The 27379-nt window shown below is 46.4% G+C and overlaps 3 protein-coding genes across 6 annotated transcripts in view; 1 reads left to right on the forward strand and 2 right to left on the reverse strand.

Moving 5' to 3' along the window:
• The window catches only part of LOC144941175 (single-stranded DNA-binding protein 2-like), a 154796-nt gene extending 145631 nt beyond the window's left edge, over positions 1-9165 (forward strand). For 3 of the 4 annotated variants that reach the window (XM_078867734.1, XM_078867735.1, XM_078867736.1), the window contains 4 exons: positions 1250-1337; positions 2378-2406; positions 3069-3161; positions 3656-9165. In XM_078867734.1, the coding sequence (XP_078723860.1) occupies positions 1250-1337; positions 2378-2406; positions 3069-3161; positions 3656-3766 (321 nt within the window). In that variant the 3' untranslated portion in view covers positions 3767-9165. The remainder of the gene's footprint in view (positions 1-1249; positions 1338-2377; positions 2407-3068; positions 3162-3655) is intronic. The other variant, XM_078867737.1, reaches the window with a different exon arrangement.
• An 8475-nt stretch (positions 9166-17640) lies between these two features.
• On the reverse strand, positions 17641-23688 carry LOC144941056 (dynein light chain Tctex-type 5-A-like; the record flags this gene model as incomplete). Its single annotated transcript, XM_078867481.1, has 3 exons — positions 17641-22304; positions 23274-23427; positions 23641-23688. Coding segments are annotated over 3 exons (396 nt in total), but the record flags the coding sequence as incomplete, so codon positions are not given.
• A 2143-nt stretch (positions 23689-25831) lies between these two features.
• Positions 25832-27047, reverse strand: LOC144941039 (uncharacterized). The gene is made up of 3 exons (XM_078867463.1): positions 26815-27047; positions 26148-26345; positions 25832-25909 (listed from the first exon to the last, which is right to left on the reverse strand). Exons 1-3 carry the CDS (start codon positions 26977-26979, stop codon positions 25832-25834), a joined length of 441 nt encoding a protein of 146 aa, XP_078723589.1. The 5' UTR covers positions 26980-27047.
• Positions 27048-27379: the final 332 nt, after the last annotated feature.

Here is a 27379-nt window from a genome sequence, read left to right on the forward strand (position 1 = left end):
CTGGCGTACGTTCTGCAATGGACGTGTTCCTCTTCCCGCCTCTCCCGTGTCTCCCCAAACGGGCACCTCTCCCTGCTTCTTAGTGCATATTCCGGCCTGTGTTTCGTATTCTTCGTGAATGTCGATGTTTCTGATTCAGATGTCACCGCAGGTGTGATTAACTCTGGTGAAGGCACATCTCCTTATGTGACTCCCCTCTCACTCAATATTTAGTTCCTTTCATCGTGCCATCTGAGTGGAGCTAGCTTTCCATATTTGTAAAAAATTATATTTCTTCTATGTTTTATTTAGGTCTCGGTTCGTAAGAGCTTGAATGACTGAGAAAACTATAGCTACCGCGCAGATGGTGAATTCCAGTGCAGTGTGCGTTGGGGGAGGCAGGAGGGGAAGGGCTTTGAATGGATGGGGCATTGGAGGTAGAAACGTACAATGATGATTCTTTCCAGGACATGCCGTGGGCCTGACTCACAGAAATTGAAGTGCGGCATATGTTGTTAGCACGCGTGAAGCGCATGTGAATTTTCTGTTGATTGAATTTCCAATTCACATTTTTACTTTAAAAAGTGCCAGTTCGTTCAAATATAGTTTGTAAGCAAATCTGGCTGTCGCCTGATGAAGCTAGTTGTAATTACTGGCGAAACGTCGTACTCAGATTGTAAATGTTGTGGCTTGGCTCTCCAACACACCGGTTAGTGCTGTACTAGTGACGAATTGGCCTCGTTCTGTTTACGTGACAACCCTTACTAGTTGGCTGTGTCGGGTGGTGGCGGGTTTAACGACACATTTATACATTTATGCGATCTAACCCAACAAAAAACTGTATTATGAACGTTTGTAAAACCTACTGAGTGGTGAAAAGTGTACATGTCCTTCCAATAACCGTACCCTACATACAAACCCGTCAAATAAATGCAATTAGGACACAGCGAATAAGTGTTCATTCCATATAAGATACCGACGATAAATTAAATCCAATTATTTTAAATTATAACCAGGATGCCACGAACAAGAATGCATTACTCAGAGAGCATGATGGTACCAGTGGCTCTTAAAGTGAAATAATTTTATATTTAGGAAAATGGTCGGTTACTTTACGAGTAAAAACAGAGTAATTTTGATTGGAATCAGTATTTGTTTTCTTACTTCCGAATAGAACTCCATTGTATGGTCTGGATGGGTTAGCGTCACCTGACAGGTCGCTGCGTGTGTCTCCACGCCGCGTCTCTCCATGCCGCGTGTCTGCCCACAGTTCCCCATTGGTCCCGGCCCGGAGGGGCCGATGGGCTCCATGCCTGGAATGGGCCCCATGGAACCCCATCACATGAACGGCTCCATAGGTGGGTCGCGCACAAGAGATTGGGGATTGGAAAGGTGGAGATTGGAGAGTGGGGATGGGAGAGCGGCGATGGGAGAGTGGGGATGGGAGAGGGACGATGGGAGATTGGGGATAGGAGAGCAGGGATAGGAGGGCGGGGATGGGAAATTGCGTGCTGTGATGTAAATTCAATCTAAATTTGAAGTTTTCGTGACTGCAGGGATCCATACTCTTTGGTTCTTTCGGTAAAGTCACGTGGGTATAAATTAAATTAAATCACGACGTTTCGATCGCAACACAAGCAATCATCATCAGGTGGGAAAACCACAGCAAGAAAAGCCATCACTTCAGCAAAACATTTCTTGCTGTGGTTTTCCCACCTGATGATGATTGCTTGTGTTGCGATCGAAACGTCGTGATTTAATTTATTTTATTTTATACCTACGTTACTTTACCGAAAGAACCAAAGAGTATGGATGTAAATTCAGCATAAATTGTTATTTTTGCCAAACTTGTCAACACTCACAACGAATAGAAAAATCTGACCACGTGTGCGTACTGACTGCCCCATGATGTGCTTGTACCGTATTTTCTATTTTAGATAAACAAGTATTGTACAATTTGTATGTATTTGGTGATGACATCTTTTTATATATATAATTTAGCTATTTTAACGATTCAGGTTACGACGATTCTTCCCCTGTTCCCGCCAGCGATGTGATGAATTGTCACGATTCAGGGCTGTGATTTTATTTAAATAATCTACAGTTTTTTTATTGTGAAGAATTTAGCAGCCACTGGTGGCTGCGTGCGTCACAAACAAACACGAATCGAAAAACAATTTAAAAAAATCAGTTCTATCGGTTCCTGCATTGCTCGATGTGTGTATGTTGAACTTCTTCTGCACCGTACGTAGCCAACCGTACTAATCGGAGGTGCGGGGGAAGGACAACATGTGTGTATCAAGAGACCCTGAGACATCGATATAAACGGATGAAACGATGCATTGTTACATTGACAGTAGGGTTCCTGCTAATTTTATTTGTTTGCTTGTGCTGTTAGGTTCTGGTGAAATGGATGGAATTCCCAAGGTGGGCCGAGTGCACACGTTCATTTCTTTTTATTGGTTTCTCACAAAGTGATGTAGGGACTTGTGTGACGCACTCAAAGTGCAGGAGGAGGTGCTGCAGAAGAATCACACGAAACCATGCGACGTGGCGCAGTGTAATGACGGGAGGCCTGACTGAAGTGACTGAACGTGCACTACACCAGCACGTCAGCACGTTGCGTCAATGCACCCTCAGCCACCCGACACAGCCAAACAAACCACCTGGACACAGGAGCCAATGGGTCCTACCGTGCGTTGTTCGGCACGATGTCCGACGTTTCGCTCCACGTGCTGGGAGCTTCTTCAGGAACCCAGTTCCTGAACCGGGTCCTGAAGAAGCCGCAGTTAGCTGATCGGCAGCTCATGTTTGATGGTGTAAAGTGTGGGTACGCCCACTTCTTCCAACACGTTTGGTCAATGTGAAAGAATAGAACGAATGCCCTTGAGAGTTCACTGTAGCGGAGGCTTTTCTGCCAGCGGTGGCATGAGCGAGCAATTGCAGGGCTGCCCCTTTGACCTTTCACCTAAACGCATGCGGGTTATTCGACAGCGCGATGTGGGGCTCTGCCATCTTAGTCTTGAAAACAGATGATGCATCTGTCAATTATCTCTTGTTTTTTTTTCATATTTCCTTTGTTTTTAAAGAACTCGCCAAACAACCTCAGCAACCAGCCCGGGACGCCACGGGAAGAGGGTGAGATCCCTGCGGGATTCCTCAACGCCTTTCAGAACGACGGAGTGAGTGTCCCACCGTAATCCTCTTCGTGCGAACACTCGGTACAGTGGGCGTGGGCAATCCGTACGGTGTCCCAGTAATCAGTCCACCGACTATAACAATTGCTAGCTATGTGACAATGCATTGATTCATCGATTAAAATCGTTTGTTAATGCTCGCGATACGTGCATAGAATCGTGTGTGTGTGTGTGAGAATCTATCATTTTTCGAATTGTGTTTTTGTTGTATGCTCTGGGGTCACATGACCCTACAGCCACTAGGGGTGCTACATTCAGCACAATGTTAAACCCGAATCATGACAATTCATCGAGATATGAGGGGCTGAAGAGTCGCACGCCTCCTGTACCTTATCATGGCTGACGTGTCGCTTCAAAGGCAACATTGGAATGTTCATACCGGGGTGCAAACTTCGTCGGTGGCATTAAAAACATTTTGTCCAAATGTCCGCTCCCTCTGCCGACCCGCACCTCCCCCTGTCCTTGCTGTGAACGCCCAGGACCAGAATGAGTCGGCTGCTATTTTGAAAATCAAGGAGAGCATGCAGGAGGAGGCGAAGAGATTTGAAAAGGAGCCCGGAGACCACGCAGACTTCACCTTCATGCAATAAACAAAACAGATTTACATATATATACATACACACACAAACGGGAAAAAGAGAAAAAAACACAACACGCAGAAGATAACAAATTTATGGACCAAGGCGTTCACAGGCCTGTGTGCGCGAGGCGCTCAAGTGAGCGCGTGTGTTCGTGTCATCTCTGTGGGCAGCATTTGTCTCTCTAGTCTTGAGGTGGGTAAACGTTCCCGATTAACGAAGGGACTTTTACCACACAAAATAAAAAACACCCTGAACTCGTTCGCTGCATTTAACGCAACGTTCTTAATCCGAGTAAATGTTTTTTTATTTTTCGTGAGTGTTTCAGTAACGATTTGCCTTGCAGCTTCGTGTCTTCGATGGAGTATATAACAGGAAATACATATATATTTTTGTTGTTGTTTTCGTGGGGAGAAAGTGGGTGCAGTGTACGTTATCGTCCGACGTGGGAAGGGACAGAATCGTAACGGAGATGGTTTTGACGGAGGGGAGCCAAACCCAGGCGCTGTTGTTGTCCTCCGTTATCCTTCATGCGCAAGGGACGCTGTGTAGTTGGCACTGTACATTTTTTTACGTGGGAAAAAAAAAGAACGATGGGACGGCTATCGACGGGTTGTTTTACGTTCACCAAACGTTTGTAAACAACTGTGTGATGTTGTTATCGTCAATTTCTTCCCTTTGTGGTATCGGAGAACGTAAGATGTACTTTGTGTACATTTGGTACGTACATGTGGATTTGTGCGTGTGTATTTGTGTGTGTGCGCGCGTGTACCTCTGTGTGTATACGTGTGTGTGCATGTATGAGGCTAAGAATTTATATCTATCTCAAAACATGTTTCCATTTCCACGCAGTTTATCCCAAAGCTTTATTAGCAGCTCCCTTCCCTTTAAAATACCCCTGCATTTGATTACGAAACACGTGGGTTGTGTAGTTTTTTAATTTATTAATCATGTTTTAAATGTGCTTATGAACATTGGGCTGAATCTGTGATCACAACAATTGATTCCGAGAGGTTTCATTGCCTCTCTACCTCGAGCGTGATGGCTCATGGTGTCTAATCCACGAGGCCTTTTTTGTGTGAGTGCGAACGTTGAATTTGACCAGTATTTCTACAGTGATGTTAAAGGTCTTAGTCTCTGTTGTGTTACTCATCGAATACTGCACACTCTGGACAAGAGATGTACATCGGGTTGCACATCGTAAACGTGGAATTTCCCCACGCAGCAGAGGGCATGTGCTTGCACAGCGGCCTAATTTGGCCACAAGACAAATGACCGCACCTTCCAAGCAGATTTTGATCCAGAATAATGTTTATATTATTTATTTTTAGCGATAAATATATATAGGGCATCTGTTTTTGTTATTTCATTCCATTTTCACTTTTGGCGTCCTTTCATGAGATTTAGTGTCCGTTCGGAACTCATGCAGAGCCATTGAATGTCCCGTGGAATGTGATATCACTGAACGACTTCAGAGGGCCCGTCAAGTGACCTCTGATCAGCACCAGGGACGCAGCACTCCCCCCTCCACCCTCATTGCACGATAGTCAACCAGACATTTTTATTGTTTTTGGCAAATCAAGTGAAAATACACATTTCATATATTGTTTATTTTGTGTGCAGTCATTGAAGTTAGGGGGCTGAGACCATCCACTCGCAACAACAGTTGAGAATCTGGCTTGGATTCGAACCCAGGCCCTTGGTGGTGCAGGCACAGTGCCCTGACCTCTGCACCACCCAGGCCGGCCACCATGACTTACATACCACCGAGGTGGCCGCCTCGTAGGGCCACTGGCGAGATGAGGCCGGTGTTGTGCTGCTCGTGCCCACAATTTGGCCAAGAAGGTGTCGCCGGTTGTTTGTGCCGTTGAGCGGTGCGACCGTAATAACTCTGGTCCCGGTGTGTGCATGATTTAATTTCGAGTTGGTGGGGATTTTCACCAGCAGCAGAGAGGACGTTTTGGTTGGCCAATACGCCAGGTTTTGAAATAAATACGACAACATTGCTGTGGTACGTTCACCTTCGGCAAGGTGGACCGCAATACTGCGTCCACGTTGTTGCAAGTGCTGGAGAGTGTCATCGGAACGTGGGGGTATAAACACGGGCGAGGTGCTGCTTTGCGTTATTCTGCGGTGGGTCGGTAGGCACCTTGAGCTGCTGCGCCGTGAAATGTGGCGACAGTTTTAAGTTCCAAGTGAAAGGTTCCAAAAATCTGCCAAGCTGTGTACAGCAGAAGGACTTATCATTTATTTTTGTTGATAATAGGCAATAGCTTGCTTTAGGAAGTTCACTTAAAATGTTACTAAGTTGTTGATTGTGCGTCATTGTCGACTTATGTAATTGAGCTTTGCTGAATGTTTTTGTTGTATAGTTTTGATCGATAATTGAATAGTCGATATCGCAAGTTTGTTCACACTTAAGAAGAAGCCACTTTTTCTCCGACAGCAGGTTCCACAAACCAAATCCAGAAACGCAGGCCGTGGTATTACGCGGTCATTTCACCCGGAATTTACGAGTATACGACTGGCATTTTAATAATATTTGTAACAGCGGCCGAGCTAACTTCAGATACCGCAACTCTTATCAAAGGGAAAACTATGAGGGCCTATTTTTAATTTAATGACATTCGCAGTATACTGTATATGCAGTACTGCATACCATATTTGAATATTTGAAGCTGTCAAAACATTGTAAAAGAATGGTATTAACCATCCCCATCGATTCACACGTTTTACATTACCATAGTATTGTAGGAAGTGACTTGAGTAGCATTACAGATATTCTGTTGTACGGTTCTTTGCGGTATTGTACAATAGCTAGTTTTGACCACCCTAGAACAATGCATTATTAGCACTGCTCTTATCCGCCGTGATGTGGGAGACACACATCGCAAGCCCCAACTACTACTACTATTATTATCCGCGAGGTTATCCGCGAATTTGCTGCACTTATTTGTGGAGAGAAAAAAAAATCACGGATAACAGGATGAATAGACACGCGGTTAGTAAGAGTTTTAGTGGACCCTACAGCTGCCGGGGATAATTGTAGTCGCGTGTGATAGGGTCACGGATTAGTTGGAGCACTGCTGTATACCACGGTATTACACGGTAGACACATACATCGGTATTCCACGGTATACACGCATTGTGTAAGTGAGTGTGAGGGGCGGTTAAAATGTTTCGATAACCAGTTACGGTACTTAGATTTCAAGAAAAGGTCACACCAACACAATGCCAAGCCGTTAATCGAAGCCCAGTTAAGATGGGAACGCTATACAACGATCACTGTACGGGCCAGTACGTTAGCCTGGGTTGTCGAATTCTCGCTGTCACGCCGACGGCAACTTCAATATCCTCTCCCCAAAATGTTTTGTCCGTTCGTGGTTTGTAAAGTGTACATATGATGTTGATTTGTCGCTCTCATTGAATCGTTTTGCTGATATCCTCACTCTAGATAATGATGATTTCAGGAATAGTAACATTTCTGATATGCATTTTATTCAAAAGTATTAAAGACAGATTTTTGACGGTTGATTTCGGTGATAAATTATCGGCTCGGTTAATATAAACGATGAAAGCGGTTCGAACCAAACTATGAATTTCATGCAAATTAAAGTTACGATCACTAATTTAAGATAGTTTCTACCATTGATAAGTCATAAAATCACTTCAGTTATTTAACGTATTAATTAATTTGCTGTTATACGATGCTGTAATTGTTAGAATTGTTTTGTTTAGTGTCTGTTTAATTCTTGGTATATATATATTTTTATTAATTTGCTGATTGAATTTCCATGGCAGTTATGAATATATAATTCGTAATACAGTCATCTGTTCTGACCAACGGTATCAGTCCACTTGCCTTTAGGTTGGTTGCTATGCGCTGTCAATAATCGATGAGGTAATGGTGATTAACCACAGCAATATTACGAAAAAGTCGTTTACTCCAATGGCAAAAGCACAACGCGTTATTTTTCTAATATAATTTTATTACACCAGCACACTTGAGTTTGTAGTTATATTTAATTGTGCTTGCCAAAATTGTAATTTATTAAGTTATTGTCTAATCGAGCTCACGTCTTTAACACGTCGCATGAAACCAAGACATGAGCAGGGCTGTCCGAACTGCGCTTAGCGCCACCTCGTGGCGGCGACCTGCAGCAGCTGCAGCAGCAGCAGCAGTGCGCCCAGAAGCCACGGAGGGCAAAGGGCAATTGCATTCAGTGGCACGAGCGCTGAGGGGCAATGCCCTCTGGTGTGCATGGGGGGGTGACAGCCTTCTTATTCATTTGTGTATGCTCACCGCGCTTTCGCCGCAGAGTCGAGGGTGTAACGATGGCAAGATTCGTCAATGAAAATTGATCCTCATCCCCGTGATCCACTCTCACTGTGCGTGGTAATGAATAGATTTTATTCGGTTTGTGCAGTGGGTTAATGTGGCCTCTGCAGCCACCAGAGGCGCTATGCATTCGACCGCAACGTGGAGACAAACAAAATCGTGGATTCGTTCGTGGGAATCCCAACACAGCAATGTTGAGCTGCGACATAGGAGAGACATTTACACTTTGTGTTTCCGTCATGTGTGAGTACGCATCTTGCAAACCAAACACTTAATAACTCACAAAAGGTCATTGGTGGCCATGAGAAGCACAGGCTTGTCGAGCGCAGTTGGAATGAGTGAAGTGAGTAAAGTGTTACATTCATGGTTGAGCCACCTATGATGACAATGCAATCAAATCTGCTTGTCACATGAGTCTATGGAGTCAGAGTTGCGGGTCTTCTCTTTGAAAGGCGTTCGTCAAGTTTGTATAGGGACCCCCCCACCACCAAACCGTACTAATGCACAGTATTTAAAAACGCTCCCGAGGGTTATCATTCTTCTGGCGAGCACGATTTGGGTCAACGTTTTGGCGAGTACCTTAAAAGTGAGTGACGAAAATTTGATGGGCCAAAGGCTCCCAATTTTATTCTAACGGATGGCTGCATGCGGCACGCACCTCCGCGTGGGGCTGCAGTGTTTCGCATTGCGTCGTCGTGAGCTCCGCATAACGTCGCCGCAGCAGCCATCCAATCAAAGTGGCCTGGCCATTGATTTACAACTGGGTTGTATTTGAGACGGAGCTATGAAAACCCAGATGTGTTTTTTTTTCTACAACGTGAGTGCTGACATCTAGTGTTTGTAATGTGACGGTGATTCAGCACGTTGTTGCAGCTCTACATTGAATTGTCTCACAGCCTCTTCAGAATTAGTTTTGAATTGGCACTCAAGATTTGTGGGGTTTTTTTAACAAAGGGGTGGAGTGAATGTGATGTTATATAAAATTAATATTCTAATCAAAAGGAGTGTTTTATTTATTGGTTCCGGTTAGATCAGTGTAAAATAAACAAAGTGTTTTTGCCGTCGGAGTATCCCTTTTGGGCACTGTCGTTTTATTATTCAATTTTTTTTGCCCCAAATGGAAATGTAAAAGCCTCATTTCCACGCACACACCATCACATTGAAAGATAAATTGCAATGATCCCGAATTAACTCTTAAACAGCACTTTGGACCATCGTGAAAAAAAATCCGTTTCCTCATGTTCAGATGGAAACCTTTGTAAACTGAAGATCACGTTTCATTACAGCATCTGAACATTGGAATCCGGTAAATAGAGTATACCGAAGAATGACTTTCTTGCCAGCATGGTCCATGCCTGTGGGGATAAGGCACGGGTAGATATCGCAAAGAACCACAACATTATTTCAGTTGTATTCTCCTAAAAGTCCCTCAGAGCAGGATGAGGCCACCTCTGTCATTGCACATCCAACGGTCTAAGGCGCAATTCCTAAACGCGTTGGTGATAATGCTGAAAGAAGGTGGAGTCTTGGGTAACTTAGTTGGTGATAATGCTGAAAGAAGGTGGAGTCTTGGGTAACATAGTTGGTGATAATGCTGAAAGAAGGTGGAGTCTTGGGTAACATAGTTGGTGATAATGCTGAAAGAAGGTGGAGTCTTGGGTAACTTAGTTGGTGATAATGCTGAAAGAAGGTGGAGTCTTGGGTAACTTAGTTGGTGATAATGCTGAAAGAAGGTGGAGTCTTGGGTAACATAGTTGGTGATAATGCTGAAAGAAGGTGGAGTCTTGGGTAACATAGTTGGTGATAATGCTGAAAGAAGGTGGAGTCTTGGGTAACATAGTTGGTGATAATGCTGAAAGAAGGTGGAGTCTTGAGTAACTTAGTTGGTGATAATGCTGAAAGAAGGTGGAGTCTTGGGTAACATAGTTGGTGATAATGCTGAAAGAAGGTGGAGTCTTGGGTAACTTAGTTGGTGATAATGCTGAAAGAAGGTGGAGTCTTGGGTAACATAGTTGGTGATAATGCTGAAAGAAGGTGGAGTCTTGGGTAACTTAGTTGGTGATAATGCTGAAAGAAGGTGGAGTCTTGGGTAACTTAGTTGGTGATAATGCTGAAAGAAGGTGGAGTCTTGGGTAACTTAGTTGGTGATAATGCTGAAAGAAGGTGGAGTCTTGGGTAACTTAGTTGGTGATAATGCTGAAAGAAGGTGGAGTCTTGGGTAACTTAGTTGGTGATAATGCTGAAAGAAGGTGGAGTCTTGGGTAACTTAGTTGGTGATAATGCTGAAAGAAGGTGGAGTCTTGGGTAACTTAGTTGGTGATAATGCTGAAAGAAGGTGGAGTCTTGGGTAACTTAGTTGGTGATAATGCTGAAAGAAGGTGGAGTCTTGGCTAACTTAGTTGGTGATAATGCTGAAAGAAGGTGGAGTCTTGGGTAACTTAGTTGGTGATAATGCTGAAAGAAGGTGGAGTCTTGGGTAACTTAGTTGGTGATAATGCTGAAAGAAGGTGGAGTCTTGAGTAACTTAGTTGGTGATAATGCTGAAAGAAGTTGGAGTCTTGAGTAACTTTTAGTTTCTCTCCATTGTGTGTGGCCACCGTGGATCTGGATCCAGGCACTCGGCGAGGCTGGCTTGCCAAGGTTACCATCCTCGCATGGGCAGTGTTCTCGTGAACTAATCGGCCAGTGGCTTTTGGTTCTATGTGAACAGTGGAGAGAATGACTCTCATCCCAGATGTGTAGTGGTTTCGTCATCGGCACGCAAGTACAAATGCAAAGCTGTCAACCCAAACGATTTACTCGTTTTCTTGTACAGGGAAATTGAGTTTTCAGGTCCATAGATGAATAAGGGCACGGGGTGACCAATCGAGTCTGAATTTGTCTGTAATAGGATAGGCGCTAATAAGGGGTTGACAGGTATGCAAATGCCACAAGATAATATAGGTCTGGGAAGCCAAAAGACTGGTGGACTAAAATGTACTTTTATTTTAACGTGGAGACAGAATAAAGTTCTGTCAATATATACCGGCATCTATAATTATCCTCCAAAACAAGACACAATGAGTTACACAAATGTTAACGTGTGCTTTATGCAACAGTCCACATTTTCTGTTGCCTGGACTCCTTCTGTTGGCATGTGTAGGACACGTCTTGTGTTGGGTAACTACAGTAAATGCTTTAAAATGCCACGCACTCTTAGCCCACATTCATCGTGAGTTTCATAACGCAATTGTGTGCGCATGGAAATGAGGCTCTACAACCCCAGTGTAACTTTCATCGTAATCTGCTTGCCAATATTGCAGTGCTCTTGAATTTGGGCCACGTTTCAGCATCGGTCATGGTGACATTTAACTTTAAGGCCGATTGATATGTCGTCACTGTATTGAACTGTTTCTAGTATAATGCAGGATTTAATTTTACAAAAAAAAAACTTGTGTAGTGATGTAACACACCCAAGCATTCCTACGGCAGGTGATGAGTGTACGATGTGGTACCTGCAGCCAAGTCACTGTTGTTTCTTAAAATGCTTTTTATTTGTCTCAATTATTATGCATTCAAACTCTTCTCGCCTTCCCCCACCATTGCAAATGAAGACATTAAGCTGCACCTGCAGGTGCCACTCCTTGAAAGGCATGATTGTAAATGGAGACATTTGTACTGTGGACAGATTCTATCGGTTGGTATTCACAGTTCTTTGGTCAGTGTTGCTCGAACGTAGAACCGCGGGCTTAGCCTTGTGGGCTTCGGCAGACAACTTCATGGAAGCCTCGCGTCCGTGATGAACGTGGCTCGGTGTTTAAAACAAAAATCAAACGAACGGCCCCGTAACGTTAAACCACAGTCATTCAATTGGCTCTTCCGTTGCAAATTCTCACCGCTTCATCAAGCCCACACGAATATTTTGGGCGATACCATTTATAGATATCCCACTAAAAATAAAGTGAGAAATCATGAAGGAACAACTCTTTAATTTCCAAGTCTCGACAATGTATTCCACCAATAACAACACAATTATCGGCTGTTTTCGCCCCCCCACCCTCTCCTGTAAAAGTCACTTCTCTCACGGCATTCAGTCGCTTGTCGAGAGGAGAGTTGTGATGCTCGTTCTACGTCAGTGGGGTGTCTGTACGTCGAGCACCCTGGACATTGCTACTTTGTACTTCACCACAATGGCCTCTCCATGATGACCCTGGGATTATTTACTCTGGAGTGGAACAATACCATGAACTGTTGATGAAAAACAAGCTGTCTAGCTTCCATCGGTGTTTCAAGATTCTTTAAGCGTCCTGTATTTTGAATAAATGTGTAGACATGAGTTACTGTATCAGACGGTTAATGACACTGAACATTTGATATTATAATTAAATAATAGCCATTAATTAAACTAATAACCCTAGCATGCTTTTTTATGTTCTAAAGATGAAGCCATTTCTTAAGATAAAACGAAAATGAAAAAAAAACACTACGATATTTGAAGGGTTATAGTGTAAAGGTTTGGAAATGTCGCGTGATAACATGGTGACTGTGTTTTAAAAGTACGAAGTTTCAGTGGCTTGTTTTTATATAAAGAAAGGGTAAGCATAAAGCATAAGGTATAAAGAATGAGAAAAGAAAAATGTATTTGCCATGTCCAAGTCTTCTGATGTCCCCTGTTTTAAAGACCAAGTGAAAAATAGCATTCATCGTTTGTAAATATAAAATCAGTGCAGGCGTGAGAATCCTGTTTGCTGACGTCTTCTCCAGCACTGATCTTTTTATTTGCGGTAATTGTGAGAGCTTCTGTACGTGGGTACGTGTGTGGGTGATTGTGTGAGATGTAGGTACATGTGTGTGTGTGTATGATGTAGGTACATGTGTGTGTTTGATGTAGGTACATGTGTGTGTGATGTAGGTACATGTGTGTGTGATGTAGGTACATGTGTGTGTGTGTATGATGTAGGTACATGTGTGTGTGTGTATGATGTAGGTACATGTGTGTGTTTGATGTAGGTACATGTGTGTGTGGTGTAGGTACATGTGTGTGTGATGTAGGTACATGTGTGTGTGTGTATGATGTAGGTACATGTGTGTGTGTGTATGATGTAGGTACATGTGTGTATGATGTAGGTACACGTGTGTGTGATGTAGGTACATGTGTGTGTATGATGTAGGTACACGTGTGTGTGTGATGTAGGTACATGTGTGTGTGTGATGTAGGTACATGTGTGTGGGTGATGTAGGTACATGTGTGTGTGTGTGTGTGAAGTAGGTACATGTGTGTGTGACGTAGGTACATGTGTGTGTATGTATGATTTTGGTGCATAAACCTGCACATACCAAATGGGAATGGGCAAGATATTCATGCCACCAACTCTTCTTCAGACTAATATCCGATCCTGTTATCGTTTTTTGTCCATCTCTGTTTGCAGTATTTAATTCCTTCCCTTTACGAGTTCACCACAGCTCATGCCAACACCCTTGCATTGTTACACACCTTGCATTGTTATACACCTTGCATTGTTATGCACCTTGCATTGTTATACACCTTGCATTGTTATACACCTTGCATTGTTATACACCTTGCATTGTTATACACCTTGCATTGTTATACACCTTGCTGTTTTCATTCATGGGTTTTAAATGTGATAAATTAATTGTAAAGCGAAATCAAAGTGCAAAAAAAATTACAAATATTTTCATTTTAGCACGTGACCTGGTTAAATAAACACATTGTGTGCTGCTATGGTTACGATTCCTGTAGGATTCACCGTTGTGCAACAGTATTTCATTGCGACCATTAGAAAGCAGTATACATATACTGATCACACCACGTTTAACGTGTTTATACCACACGGCAGCAGCGTGGAGACCACTCGCAATGCCACTTAAGGCCAGCATTGATGACGTACACGTGCATTCCGCACCTCCCATTGCCACGGTTGGCTACACTACGTACGGTGCTAAAGAAGTTCACCCTACAGACATGCTGATGAGAGTGTGGGCCTTTGAAACTGGCACCGCTGCGTTGCTGAGTTCGTATCCAGGCAAGCGACTCATTTGACCGGGTTCTCAAGTGGAGTGAGTGGATCGTGTCAACCCGGTCACCAATGACTGCACACACACAAACGATTCGATTTTGGGTTTTTTTCAATATGGGAACATTCTTGTTCTTGGTATACATGTCAGTTACATTGCAAAAATGCAGTTCCCTCGTGGTAGCTATTACGAACATAAACCTCTTGATACAAACACTCTCTGAATAAAAAAAACCTATTGGAATTCAGCATCGACTGCATAACACAAAGTAAAGGTGCAGTCCTGCATGTCCTTGCTCAGGTCACTGCCGACAGATGAGCCTGCACCAGAGGGAGCTGTAGAGGACACGTCGCCTTCTCTTCCACGCTGATCAGACGTCTCGGAATGAGGCGACGAACACCCACGCTGTTACAACTCGTTCTACAAACATCATCATGGCTGCTGGGCGGACATGGGGTGGGTGGGTGGGTTCACGACAACCGGGAGAAGACCCGTGGGGTCGGACCAGGGCTGCTGCTGCTGTATAGTGTGTAGTGTAGAGTATAGTGTAGTGTATAGTGCATAGTAGTGTATACTGCTGCTGCTGCTGGCGGGAAGACGTCGCTCGGCTGGCCTGGGAACGCCGCCTGGGAATTATCTAGGAAGACCGACAGTCTGTGTATAGTAGTGTATAGTGGTGTATAGTAGTGTATAGTGTAGCATAGTAGAGTATAGTGTAGTGTATAGTGTAGAGTATAGCGTAGTGTATAGTGTAGTGTATAGTAGTGTATAGTGTAGCGTAGTAGAGTATAGTGTAGTGTATAGTGTAGTGTATAGTAGTGTATAGTAGTATAGTGTATAGTAGTGTATAGTGTAGAGTATAGCGTAGTGTATAGTGTAGTGTATAGTAGTGTATAGTGTAGCGTAGTAGAGTATAGTGTAGTGTATAGTGTAGTGTATAGTAGTATAGTGTATAGTAGTGTATAGTGTAGTGTATAGTAGTGTATAGTGTAGTGTATAGTGTAGTGTATAGTGTAGTAGTGAGTGAGTCTGCCACCACGACCCTTACCAGGACAAGCGGACTGAGACACGCACGAATCTTCCATCTTAAAATACCGCTCGTGACGGCTGAGTGCTCGACAGCCATCAGCGCCTTGGGTACATCGTGCTCCTTGACCCATCCTGGCACACACCTCGACGAAAACACACAAAATAGTTTTGCGAAAACAAGCAACCTCCTCCTCCTCGAGAGAGAGAGAGAGGTGCTGCTTTGCAACACAGCCCCGGCAACACATTATAGCCGCCAAAGTTGATTTAACCCCCTGCCGCTGTTGATGACATTGCAAACACGAAGCTCTCGCAAGCGAGACTCGCTATGTTCATAAGGCGGTCGGTCGCGCGCGTTCTCAAATCTGCTCCCTTTCCTTGTGCTGCTGCTGCTGCCACGGTCTTTAGTGCCGGTTGCTAAACAAAAACAAAGGGGGGTCAGTGAACGGTCGAGTTGGAGCATTGGCTGACGCGGGGAGTCTTGGATGAAAACGTTTAGAATCTTCACTTTTAAAGATTTTTTTTTTACACGGCCAAATTCGATGAACGCGTCTTCGTGCCATCGACGTGAAGTCGCCAGATGGCAACGTGGGGTCACTTTTGACAGGCGAAGGTGGCACGTGGTGCCACTGACGGCCTCTCGAATCCAAAACAAAAACACAATCGGCCCATCTGGTTTCTTTGTTGTGCTTTTCTGTTTTTTCCTTTCTCAGATGATTCCCAACATCGGCAGCGCGCATCCCTCTCTGGCCCTCTCGTCTCATTCTCTCTCTCCTGTTGTGCAGAGCGGCAGAGAGAGAGAGAGCAGCAAACATCCAAAATCTGCGCCCTCCGCCGCCTCCAGCAACCACAGACGGCCCGCACAGCGAGCAGACTCATCCAGCAGCGGAGTGACAACAGCGCTCCCCGCACCGTGTGCGCGTTTGCTCTCGTCGTGTTTCCTGTCGCTGTGATTCCTTCGTTTCTCACCTCGTGCGCATTTGCCCTGCGTATGCACACGGCCGATGCAAAAGTGTGTTTTTTTGTATGCATATCGAGTTGCAATCATTCTTTGGTTATATTTTTGGTGGACCAAAAATAAATATTTTCACGTCTCTAAGTTGTAAACTTTACGGCGGTGGAGTGATGTAAACCCCGTGACCTGAGTTTAGTTCCTCGTCACGGGCAGCATCAGTGGAAAGTTCTGGGGTCACCATACCACCACACGACTGACCAGTTTAGTGAAGTATGGTCTCGCGACCTCCGTGACCGACACGCTGTCGGGAGGTTTTCATCCAGCAGTAGACCGACGAGGGCTTTAAATGATTACTTTAAATGTGACAGTCACTATAAACACTGCTGCTATTTGTTGCCTGAGAAAACAACCCCAGCTTTCAGCCAGCAAGTTTTCAAGGTCAATATTGTACATGGGCAGTGACGCAGCACGATCGACTTTGGCTGGCTTTGTACTTTCTCAGAGCTTGTCAACAAGCCATAGCAGAGTTCACATTCGTTTAACCTTGATTTATTTTTGCCCATCACATGCTCTTTCAATTTGTCTGGTATTGCCGCTACTTAGAGAGCACGCCCTCTTGACAAAAATGATATCATCTTTATAGGTCTCGCAGTCTTATTTATTTACATATTACTATTATTATCAGACTTTTCCCGTAAGTTTCCACTTGCCCATTCTTGTAACCTCTGCCAACTCCAATTAATCGCATTATTTGCCCGAATGCCAAACGGACACGTCAACATTATAGTAATTACCCACCCCGCGTGTTCCCCCCAAGACCCCCCTCCCCACATCGCTGCAGCAAGCCCCATGTACATCTACGGTTTAAATGTGAGCGACATTCCGTGGTATGCATCTTGGCAGTTTACTTAAGACAGCGGTCTGGCATCATGCAAGTCCCTTCGTGCGTCACTCCCAAGACGGCCACGCAGCCACACCAGCAGGGTACAGCAGCAACAACAACAACAACATCAGGACACGTGGCGGCAACGAGACAACCTTGGACACCTCCTCACTGCCACCCCGGCTGTCGCAAGCCGCCACTCAGTGGCACAACTCCGGTTCTAATTGTCATCGTTTTGTTTTGCTTTATCCTCTTAGATTGCTCCTTTTGGGTGGAATCTCATCAGGCATAATTATCCCGTGTTAAGGGAACAGCTTCTGGACGTTTGACATGACGAACCGCTTCTCTGGATCCCATTGATGGCTTCTTATCTCGCCTCTAATGCCCGAGTGTTGAGTTGTACATGACTCGGCAGTCAAACCAAATGGTGATATGGCTGTGAGAGATCAAATATGTTGAATTTAGTAATTAGGAAAAAAAAATCGAATTTAATATGGATAGAATTGTTCATACAAATGTGAGGCTGCATACCCAAGTAAAAAAGAAAAAAAAGAAAAATTAAGTTAGAATTATTGAGAATTTATTAAAATATGATTAACACAGTCGATGCAATATTTTTAAATTTGTATTTGCGAATGAGCTTGAAAAAATACTTTAAGACTCAGATATGATATACAATCCAGTTTAAGTTCTTAAAAAATACATCAATGTATGTCAGTAATGTTTGACTATATGTGTGGCTCAGAATTACGGTAGTTATCTGCATTGCAAACAATTATGTGAAAACAGGGTTATATACTTACATATACAGTTTATAAAAGCACGTGACGATATGAACTTTACAGGGAAAAAACAAACTCGCTGACATTAGGCGAATCCTTTTTTATACAAACAAAATCATTTTTTTGGACTTGTTTAGTAAATAGTATGGATAAATTATTATTTCTCTACAACACTGCCACCATCCACAGGAGTCTTCACATTGATGGCATATGACTGCCGACACATTTCCAATACCTCTTCGAGCAAAACACGTGTCGGTACGAAATGGAAACTATAATTTAATTTTAAGCATTTTACTCTATTGCATAAAGTTATCGTCATGTAAATATGTTTGAACAACAATGGGGCAAACAATACACATGGTTAACATGCCCATACTTGTCAACCCCTCATCAGACCGTATTGGTCACCCCGTGCCCCATATATATCTCAACGTTCATCCTACAAAGTCCCATCACAAGAGAGAAACACAAACAGACAGACAATTTTTGTGCCCGTATTGAAACGGCTGTACGCCGTATGGACCTGAAAACTCAATTTCCCTGTACAAGAAACCGGGTAAACCGTATGGGGTCGACAGCTGTGGCTTGCCGCATGAGTGATGGCACTGGGGCCACTTACCTGGCCAAGCCAGAGTGTTAAACTTAAACGCGCTCACGTGACAGGCCGTTCAATGAAGCCAAAGCGTCCACCGGTAGACAGTTTTTCAATCTTGCAAATGCCGGAGTTATTGTTGGAAAGTCCACTGTGTGTTTCGCAATCTAGCCGAAGACTGCCGAAACTCGAGTGATCGGTGTTCACTCTCGCATGGAACTATTCACCCACCCAGCGATTATAATCATTCAAAATTCGAATCCAGTGGCCAAAATTGTACAAACGATACTAAAAGAAAAAATACGATGGTAAAAATGAAGACAACCATTTTCGATTATTAAATCAAATCATGATCCCGGATTGTGGCAATTCGTCGAATCTCTGTGGTGTGAATCATTGCATGCCGATGATTTAGTTTTATTTTGTGCAGTGCCTTTCACAAAAAAACAAATGTCCCAAGGCACTGTTCGATCAAAAACAGAATAACCTTACAAACAACCGTCTTTACAGAGAACTGTATAGACCGTTGCTGGGAACACCTAGATCATTGCTGGCACCCGACGAAGGTTGAATTCATGTAACTTTGACCACAGATGATTATTGTGGCAACTCTTTGAGGATTGAACACATTTCCAAAAATATTCTTAGCACTGCTCGACTGTCATTAAATCTTTAAACATCCAATAAATAAGACATCTACATTGAACCTTCTGTATTCATGTCGGATGGGGTTAAGTGGAGGATATTTCAAAATACATCGGAGGTCTTCAATCGAGACGCACTGAAACCTGCCAGTGCACACCTTAGAGCACGTCCACATTAGGCCCCAAGATAGCCATCAAACACAGACGGTGGTCACCGCATCGCACGCCTTTCAGATGCACTGCTCTTGCAGCCGTCTGGAACGCTCTTCTTTCCGATATTAGGAAGCCACTAGAGCTTTGCACTTTGAAATCTAGAATGAAAACTAATTTCTTTAGAACTGCGTTTTGTGTTTAGTTTGTTGTCCTTCCAACACACCTCCGATTAGCACGGTTGGCTGCGTATGTTGCGAAAATAATTTCAACGTGCGCACATTGAATTTGGCTCGCAGCCACATGAGACGCACCTCTTTACAATGGCCTGCAAATGACACCCATCACTGCAATAACTTTGGGCGCAGTAATCGGGTACTAGAGGGGAATATGTTCTATCTGGCAACAACATTGCTTCTCATTTAAATCGCTCGGTCACGTCTGAGGTGTGTGTACATGTGTGGCCCACGAAAGGTATTTGAAGGTCCTGTTTGGCACTTCAGAAGAACAAAAAAAATCTCTGCCCGAGAGCCAAAGTCCGAGGCGAGCAAAATATTTGTTCTCGAGAGACGCTGGAGATGATCAAGAGGCGTCGCGTGCTCGGGTTGAGTTGTGAGGCCGACCTGCAACGGGCAGCTGAGCGACCAGATTACACACTCTCTCAGGAGTGACGCAGACCGTTGGGTCCAGGTGACTGCCGAGGGGTGAGAGAGCCCCCATTGTTCAAGTGACTCTCACACTCCACGTGACGCCCTTTGATGCCCCCTGCTCGAAGCCTTGACCCTCGTGGGTTTCCTGTAAGTGCAGCTCGTGGAAGCCTCTTAAACATACCTGGATGAGTACAAGACCCTCTGAGCTCAGTTATTCGCGCAATAGTGTCGGGCGGTAAATTTTGATGATGATGAAGAATATCTAGCCTGCTCTCTTAAGCAGCGGTGCGTTGGTTCTGGCTGCTGCTTCACTGGTGGCAGATGTCCCACCTGTTTATAAACGATGTCATAACGCTCTAAATTGTAGTGAATAGTTGAATAATTCGCAGCCTTATGTCAATCCAGTGCTGGACTAAGGTCGCCCCATGCTGTATCGGTCACGGAGGTTGTTTGTCTTCTCCTCACTGGCCAATGTGTGAAAGGGGAAACCAGGGATCAGTTCCAATATCTCCCACTACTGATGTCAGCTGTGACCAGGAATCAAACTCGGGTAGCCGAACCCACGGCAAAGCGTGCCAACCCCTGTGCCACCATCTCAACCCAACATTTCTCAATAATAACATAATTGATTGACACTTTGTATAAGTTGCCCGTCGTGACGTTGATCTGGTTGTGCACTTTTGGAAATGTTCAAAGCAAGCCCATGGGTTCACATGTTAGGGTACATGTATTTTTTTGAGCTTTGTTACACAAAAAATTACTTGGATACGGTTCGAGTACATTGGAATTATTTTTGGAGTAGACATCACAAATCTGGTGGGGAAACTTTCACGAGTGGGTTTGGCCCATCGTTGTTCGGCCCTATCCCCCAACCTCTGATTAGCACGGCTGCCTACGTTCGGTGCGAAATAAGCTCAACAAACACACATCCCTCTCTCTGGAGTCCCACGCAATGTCCCGGTTGGGTGACGTTTGAAGTCAATGCGGAGCAGACGGAAAATAAAGCCACTTTCGTTTTGCCCGATTCGATTCTCTTGACGGCCACCGAGAGGCCAAGTGCCAAGAGCTCTGAAAAACCTTCAGAATCAGAACATTTATACCGAAGGAATCCGATGAGCTATAAAGCTCTTTTCACAGATGTGCAGGAGGTAACCGTCATCTAGCAGCGGGTCCAGGACGGTGCATATCACCGTATGGGCTCACAGTCGGGGTCAGGCAGTGCTCACGAGACCCTGGCCGAGAGCTACCAATGGACCAGAGCCACCAGGGAGAGTTGGCATTGTGGGCATCAGGGGTGTAAATAATTCCACCCTGTCCCCCGTTCCCCCGCCCCTAGCCCCCACCATGATCTGATGAATTGTCACGATTTGAGAACGCAATTCTCTTGATATGTCATGTTTGTTTTGTTTCATTCGTGTCATTGGCCTCAATCTTAACTCAACCTACCATTTGCATTCAAATGCAAATTTCATGAATTGTGAATGTTTCTATGCCATGCAACATAAGCGCAGGGATAGATTTTAATCGATGGATCTTGTCATCATGATGCAAGTGCTGGTTTCACAGCGTGAAGAGCGGTGGCCTGGTGGTTATTGGGATGACCAACAAGTCGAGGCAGCCAGGCTTTGGCCTTCCCGCCCACGCTCACAACGGAAATTAATAACTCAGCCTAAGCAAGTTGAACCACCCTAAAAAAGTGCCTCTTGAGCGTCGTGTCGAGATCATCGGTGGGGAGACCGTGGCCGATTTTGATCTCTCCACCCCCTCACGCCCTGTGCTGGATTTTGCAGGTTCCTATTTATCCCTGCAGTTAGATCAGACTAAAAGAGCATATTTGTTTATACGTACGTGCGTGTGCGTGTTTTTAACAAGATGACAGAGCAGACTCTCGGTCTGATGACAGATACCCGAGACCCGGTCGCAGACCCTCCACAATGTTGCGGGCTCACCGCCCTGACACGCGCGGCGTTGTCCGCGACGCCGCCGATCGCTCACGTGCGACGAGTGCATCGTCAGCCTCGACCGCGCACCCCCGATGCCAACCCCCGCACCCTTCCTATTAACGCGCAGACACGGACGACCGTGCGCGATCGCTGCCACCGTGCAAAACGACCCGGACGACGCTCGCCCGGCGCTCCTTCCTTCCCACGCCGGCACCGCGATTCACGGCCGATGATGTCGCGCAAAGTAGGGAGGGGTTGGGGGGGGACACCGATCGGTAAATCCCACGCACCGGCGCACGCCACGGACGTGACGTTCGCGGCGACGGGGATTTCGTTTCGAGCCCGGGGTGGCAGGGAGACGGCGCCGGCGGCCATCACTCGTAGTAGACGCCGAAGATGGTCGCGACGCAGAAGCGCGCCCCGCGGCGGTAGTGGTGGGAGGCGAAGGCGTCGGCGGCCGGGTCCCAGAGGCAGCGGCTGGCCACCACCACCTGCTCGCGCTCCCAGCTGCCCAACGTCACGCTCACGATCAGCTTGTAGCGCGTGGGGGTCTGCTCCTTGGCGCGAGCTGTGCGGGGGGAGGGGGAGACGCGGCGTGCAGAGGGGGAGCTCCGATTGGAACGCTTGGACGCCTCGGCGTGGCGAGAGCGCATCTCGTCTCGACCATTCACAATGCCCTGCTGCAGTTCAACCAAGGGTACCCCCGGTGGCAGCTGTCCCTGTATGTTGACTCGAGCAAGGGCCAGACAAGTTTAACTCGGCGACACGATCCTGAATGTCACAAACGCTTTTGAGGGTGGCAATGGGGCCTCCTTCGAGAAACTGGGACTGTTTTGGCCCAACCGGGATATCTGGCAGCGTTAATTGTTGGAGTTAATTTGTTTGAATGCCACATCTACACAGTGACGTGGCACCGGTGTCCCCCTTTGATCCACCGAACCAGTTGGATGCAAAAGTGAAAGATGTGTCACGAGCGCTTGCCACAAATGAACAACAACGCCTTGCTGATCTTGTCAAGGAGCGTAAACCACCACGCGAACTCCGGTTACCCTCGCAGCGGCTTTTGGATAGCCATTAAACAAGGACGGTGACTTCATCGTGCGCTTTCAGATGCGCTTCTGTGGCCGTCTGGAACGCTCTTCCTTCCGATATTCAGAAGCCACTGGAGCTGTGAACTTTTAAATAATCTAGAACTGAATCTTGATTTGAAGCTTTCGTGCCTGCAGGAATCCATACTCTTTGGTTGTTTCGGTAAAGTCACGTGGGTAGAAATAAAATAAACAAATTACGACGACCGCTTGTGTTGCGATCGAAACGTCGTGATTTGTTTTATTTTATTTCTAACTACGTAACTTTACCGAAAGAACCAAAGAGTAATCTAGAACTGCTTTTCGTGTTCAGTCTGTTGTCCTACCCCCGCACCTCCGACGAGCACGGTTGGCTACGTACGGTGCCAAAGAAGTTCAACACACACACACACATACCGTACATACAGCACATAACACGCAACGTTCGCCATCGCCCGTGGGCGCTGTACCTTTGATCTCCTCGCTGAGCAGCGGCGCGAGGCGAGCGCAGGCGGCCGCGTCGAGAGCCTCCCCCTCCCCCAGGTGCCGAGTCAGCGTCTCCTCCAGCAGGCGCTCCAGGCGCTCCACGGGAAAGCTCTCGTGGCCGGCCCCAGCCGAGCCACCCTGGACAAAAGAGACGGGAGGTTATTATTTGACTTGCTTATTATCACGCTTGCTTACCCCCGGGAAAGCCTCACTCGGTCTCAAGGCTCTTTGCGGGAGCGTCCTGCTAAGTTTTTGTAGCAGGAGGCGATGCTGCTGCTGCTGCGTATAATCCCATTTGAGTAGTGTGCAGGTACATGTTCAGAATTGGGATGTTTGGCCACTACCAGTGACCTTGTACAGGCAGACCTCGCTGAGCGCGACCCCCGTACAACGCGGATTCAGTTATGGCGCTCTTTGGCCCCAGGGAATTATTTTACAACAAAAAATGAACTCTGAATATCTAAATGGTGCTTACGAGTGAGAGATGGTCCGGGAGGCGTAGCCGGCCCCATCGTTCGCTCAGCCAATGGGAGCGACGCACACCGAGGCAACTAGACCCCAACCCCCGAAATTCGATTAGCGCGACTCACGGTGGGTATATGTGTGTATGTGGAACTTCTTTCGCACCGTACATAGGCAACCGTGCTAATCGGGGGTGCGAGAATGGGAATAATTACACACACAAAAGAGAGAAAATAGATTTTTTTTCCCCCCCAGGATATTAGAATCGTACGTTTAGCCAGATGAGAACTCGCGAGACCAGGACAATGTCTAAGGTTTGACCTAAAAGAAACTTCACGACATATTTTGACTGAGGGCATCGCTCAGACCCAGATTGGAGTTTCGTGATGCCATGCTGAACAGTGCACATGACCGGTTCTGATATCACTCCACACCGATGTTCGTAGCCATGGCCTCAAATACATTTTAAGTCTCCAGGTTCACAGCGCAGGTGCGCAAGCTCCTTCAAGTTAATATGCTTCAATTACAAGAGAGCCCGCAGAGAGAACACAATTCCCAATCTGCAATCGGTGGTTTCGTGAAAAGCGTTGAAACAATAACAGTGCACGCGCCACTCGAGTGAGGGGCTCTCGGCTCCACTTACACTTTACGCTGCGCGTAATTACCCTTGCCGAGAATTTAATGCGCTAAGCTCGCGGGGTTCTTCACGTCTGCAAATTGACGTCTGTGGTTATGCCCTTGAACACATCAACAAGCGAAGTGTCTCATGCAGAGAAAAATATCTGTTGTTGTTTCTGGGTTTCTTTTTATACAAAAATTATTGCAAAGTCGATTGGTCTATAACAGGGGTCGGCAACCAAAATAACAAGAAGAGCCATTTCTTTCCAATTCGGTACAAAATTCAGTATTTCAAGAGCCGCAATGCATCTGAGTACATACTGTACATACGTACATATCGTCAAGAAGCAGCCCGTAAAGAGCCGCATGCGGCTCCGGAGCCGTAGGTTGCCGACCCCTTGTCTATAATGTCCATTTGTACGTAAATTAATATTTTGATAATGTTCAACAGTAGGACTAGGGTGCAGGTGGACTTTCAACCACCAAACCCTCACGATCTTCCAGTACATGGGAAATTACATTGACCGCATTATTCATTGTAAAACTTCCAACTCTGAATGTCCTAACATTCACATGAAAGTTAGTCCGATCCGCGGCCAGGGCTGAGCCCAATCTGGGCCACCGTTCACCTCGCACCAGGGCCCATGCCGTCCCCACTGCCACCCTGCACTTCCGTGCCTCCTCGCGGAGTTTACCTCTGCCCCATGGTCGCCCGTGCCCGCTCGCCCCTCCATCTGCTTCCTCTCTGCGATCCTCTGCGCCGTCTTCGCCTGCCGGGGGGACCCAGAGGTGCAGGGTGAGTGCCGACTGATACCTCGCCGGGGGAATTACCCCGCGAGTTATAGATTCATTGCAAGAGCTTTGTTTCGATTTAAAGCTTTCGTGACTGCAGGGATTCATCTTCTTGGTTCTTTCGGTAAAGTCACGTAGAAGGGAAATAATAAAATAATAAAAATAAAACATAATACAATAATTCTCACGACGTTTCGGCTAAAACGCAAGCAGCCGTCCTCAGGTGAAGAACAGGAAGAATCTGTCTTCTCGACAGACCTGTTCTTCACCTGAGGACGGCTGCTTGCGTTTTGGCCGAAACGTCGTGAGAATTATTTTATTATGTTTTATTTTTATTATTTTATTATTTCCATTCTACGTGACTTTACCGAAAGAACCAAGAAGAGCTTAGTTGTTCCGCTTCATTTCTTGAAAAGCAAACGTTGCACGACGATGAGCAACGCACCAAGAATCCACGAGAGAAAAATCTCCATTTTCGAAATGCGGGAGTGTTTATTGACTGTGGCGTCATTTGTCCTGCACGGCAGCGTTCGAGAGCGATTGTGAATGCCCACTCCAGACATCTGTTTACGGGCAGGTGAAATATATTATTCAAATTCTTAACTGATATTTATTTATTGCCAGATCTTTCATTTCATCGGCGTTGAGATCATCGAACGATGTTTGTACTTCATTCAGCTTTTAATGAAATGACCGAAGGCCAGACGATGCGCAGCTCGCGGTGCGCACGGCGGCAGGGGCGAGACGGCTGAGGGAGTGCGCGCGTGCGTGTGTATAAAGAGTTGGGACGACACGCCATACACGTCGATTAATCGGCTACAATTATCATCGACTTCTTTCATGGGAAAAAAATGCGAGCGGGCCGTGCTGTTCACGGACGCGAAACCAAGTCCAGCACGACATTTTGTATTTTCATTTTGACAGACGCACGCACGCACGCATGGACGTATCCACGTACATGGCGTGTGTTTAAAATCCGCGAGCACCTTGAGGTTCCTGGTGAAGCGGCGTGCGGTGATGAGGCCGCGCAGGCTGAAAGGCGCCACGGAGCCGCGAGGGAGCACGGCGTGGCCGGGGATCGCGGCAGCGGCGGCGGTGGAGGCGGCGTGGCCAGGAGGGGATTCGCGCTGCGCGGGCGGCATCGGTGCCTTCCTGCGGTTGCCCGGCACGGCTACGGGCGACGCCTGCGTGGAGAGGGGGGCGGCAGGTGTTGCTTCGCGCGCTGGGGGGCGGGCGGGCGGGCGGGCGAGCGCCGTGCGTAATCTGCAAGTGGAGTCTCAACCACGGTGTCTCGAGTGGAGTAGTTGTTCGACCGTGGCAGCGAAATATGGATGAATCGACGCGGTCGACGTTGTTTATGGCACCCGCTCTCCCGGTCCGTCGCTGCGTTAAGGGCGACGACGTTGCGGATCGCCAGAATGTGTGGAGTTGAGTCAGAAGGATCTTGTCCTGAAGATCCTCGACGTAGTTTCAAATGACACGTCACAAATCCAATTGCTGCTAAATTTGTCTGTGAGAACTGTACCTCAACACCACGTGACAAGTGCATTTATTTTGCCACGCTGGGTGGTGGAGGGTCTGAACGACACACATTTGACCAGATCATGACGCGGACCAATTCAACGGAGAATGGCGAGCGACGACGACGTCTACCTGGGCAGGCTTGGGCGAGCCATGCTCCCTGGCCTTGTGGTTGTGGTTGTTGGTGGGGACTGGACTGGGGTGCACTGCAGGAGCCGTCCCCCTCGGGGGAAGAGGAACCGGGCTCCCAGCGTCCTTCACCATGAGAACACACGCACCGCTCCCCGCCGCCTGCATGCCCCGCGCACACAAACAACAAAGATCCCCCGTTTAGCCTGGACAGACTGCTGGGGCAAGTGCTGATAGCGAGCACCTACGAAGGCCGGCACGGCACACGAGGGGGTCGATGAACAGCACCAAGCCCCACCGCCTTTGTCTCCCAGTGGCGATGTTTATTTAAACGCCGCTCCAGGTTCAGACAATCGTCACCTGTGTTAGCCGTGAGCGGGAATCGAACTCGGGTCGCCGGGTTCGTAGCGCGATGGGCTAATCGCTCCACCACCGCTCCCCATGAACACGCACACACACGCACACACGAGCTAACGACCAAACATCCGTGTTGCATAATGTGCATGCATAATGTACGTTGACTACCATATGAATAACCCAACCAGCAATGGATACGCATTGTAATTTA

The sequence above is a fragment of the Lampetra fluviatilis genome, chromosome 24 (assembly GCF_964198595.1).
Source record: "Lampetra fluviatilis chromosome 24, kcLamFluv1.1, whole genome shotgun sequence".
Classification (NCBI taxonomy): Eukaryota; Metazoa; Chordata; class Hyperoartia; order Petromyzontiformes; family Petromyzontidae; genus Lampetra; species Lampetra fluviatilis.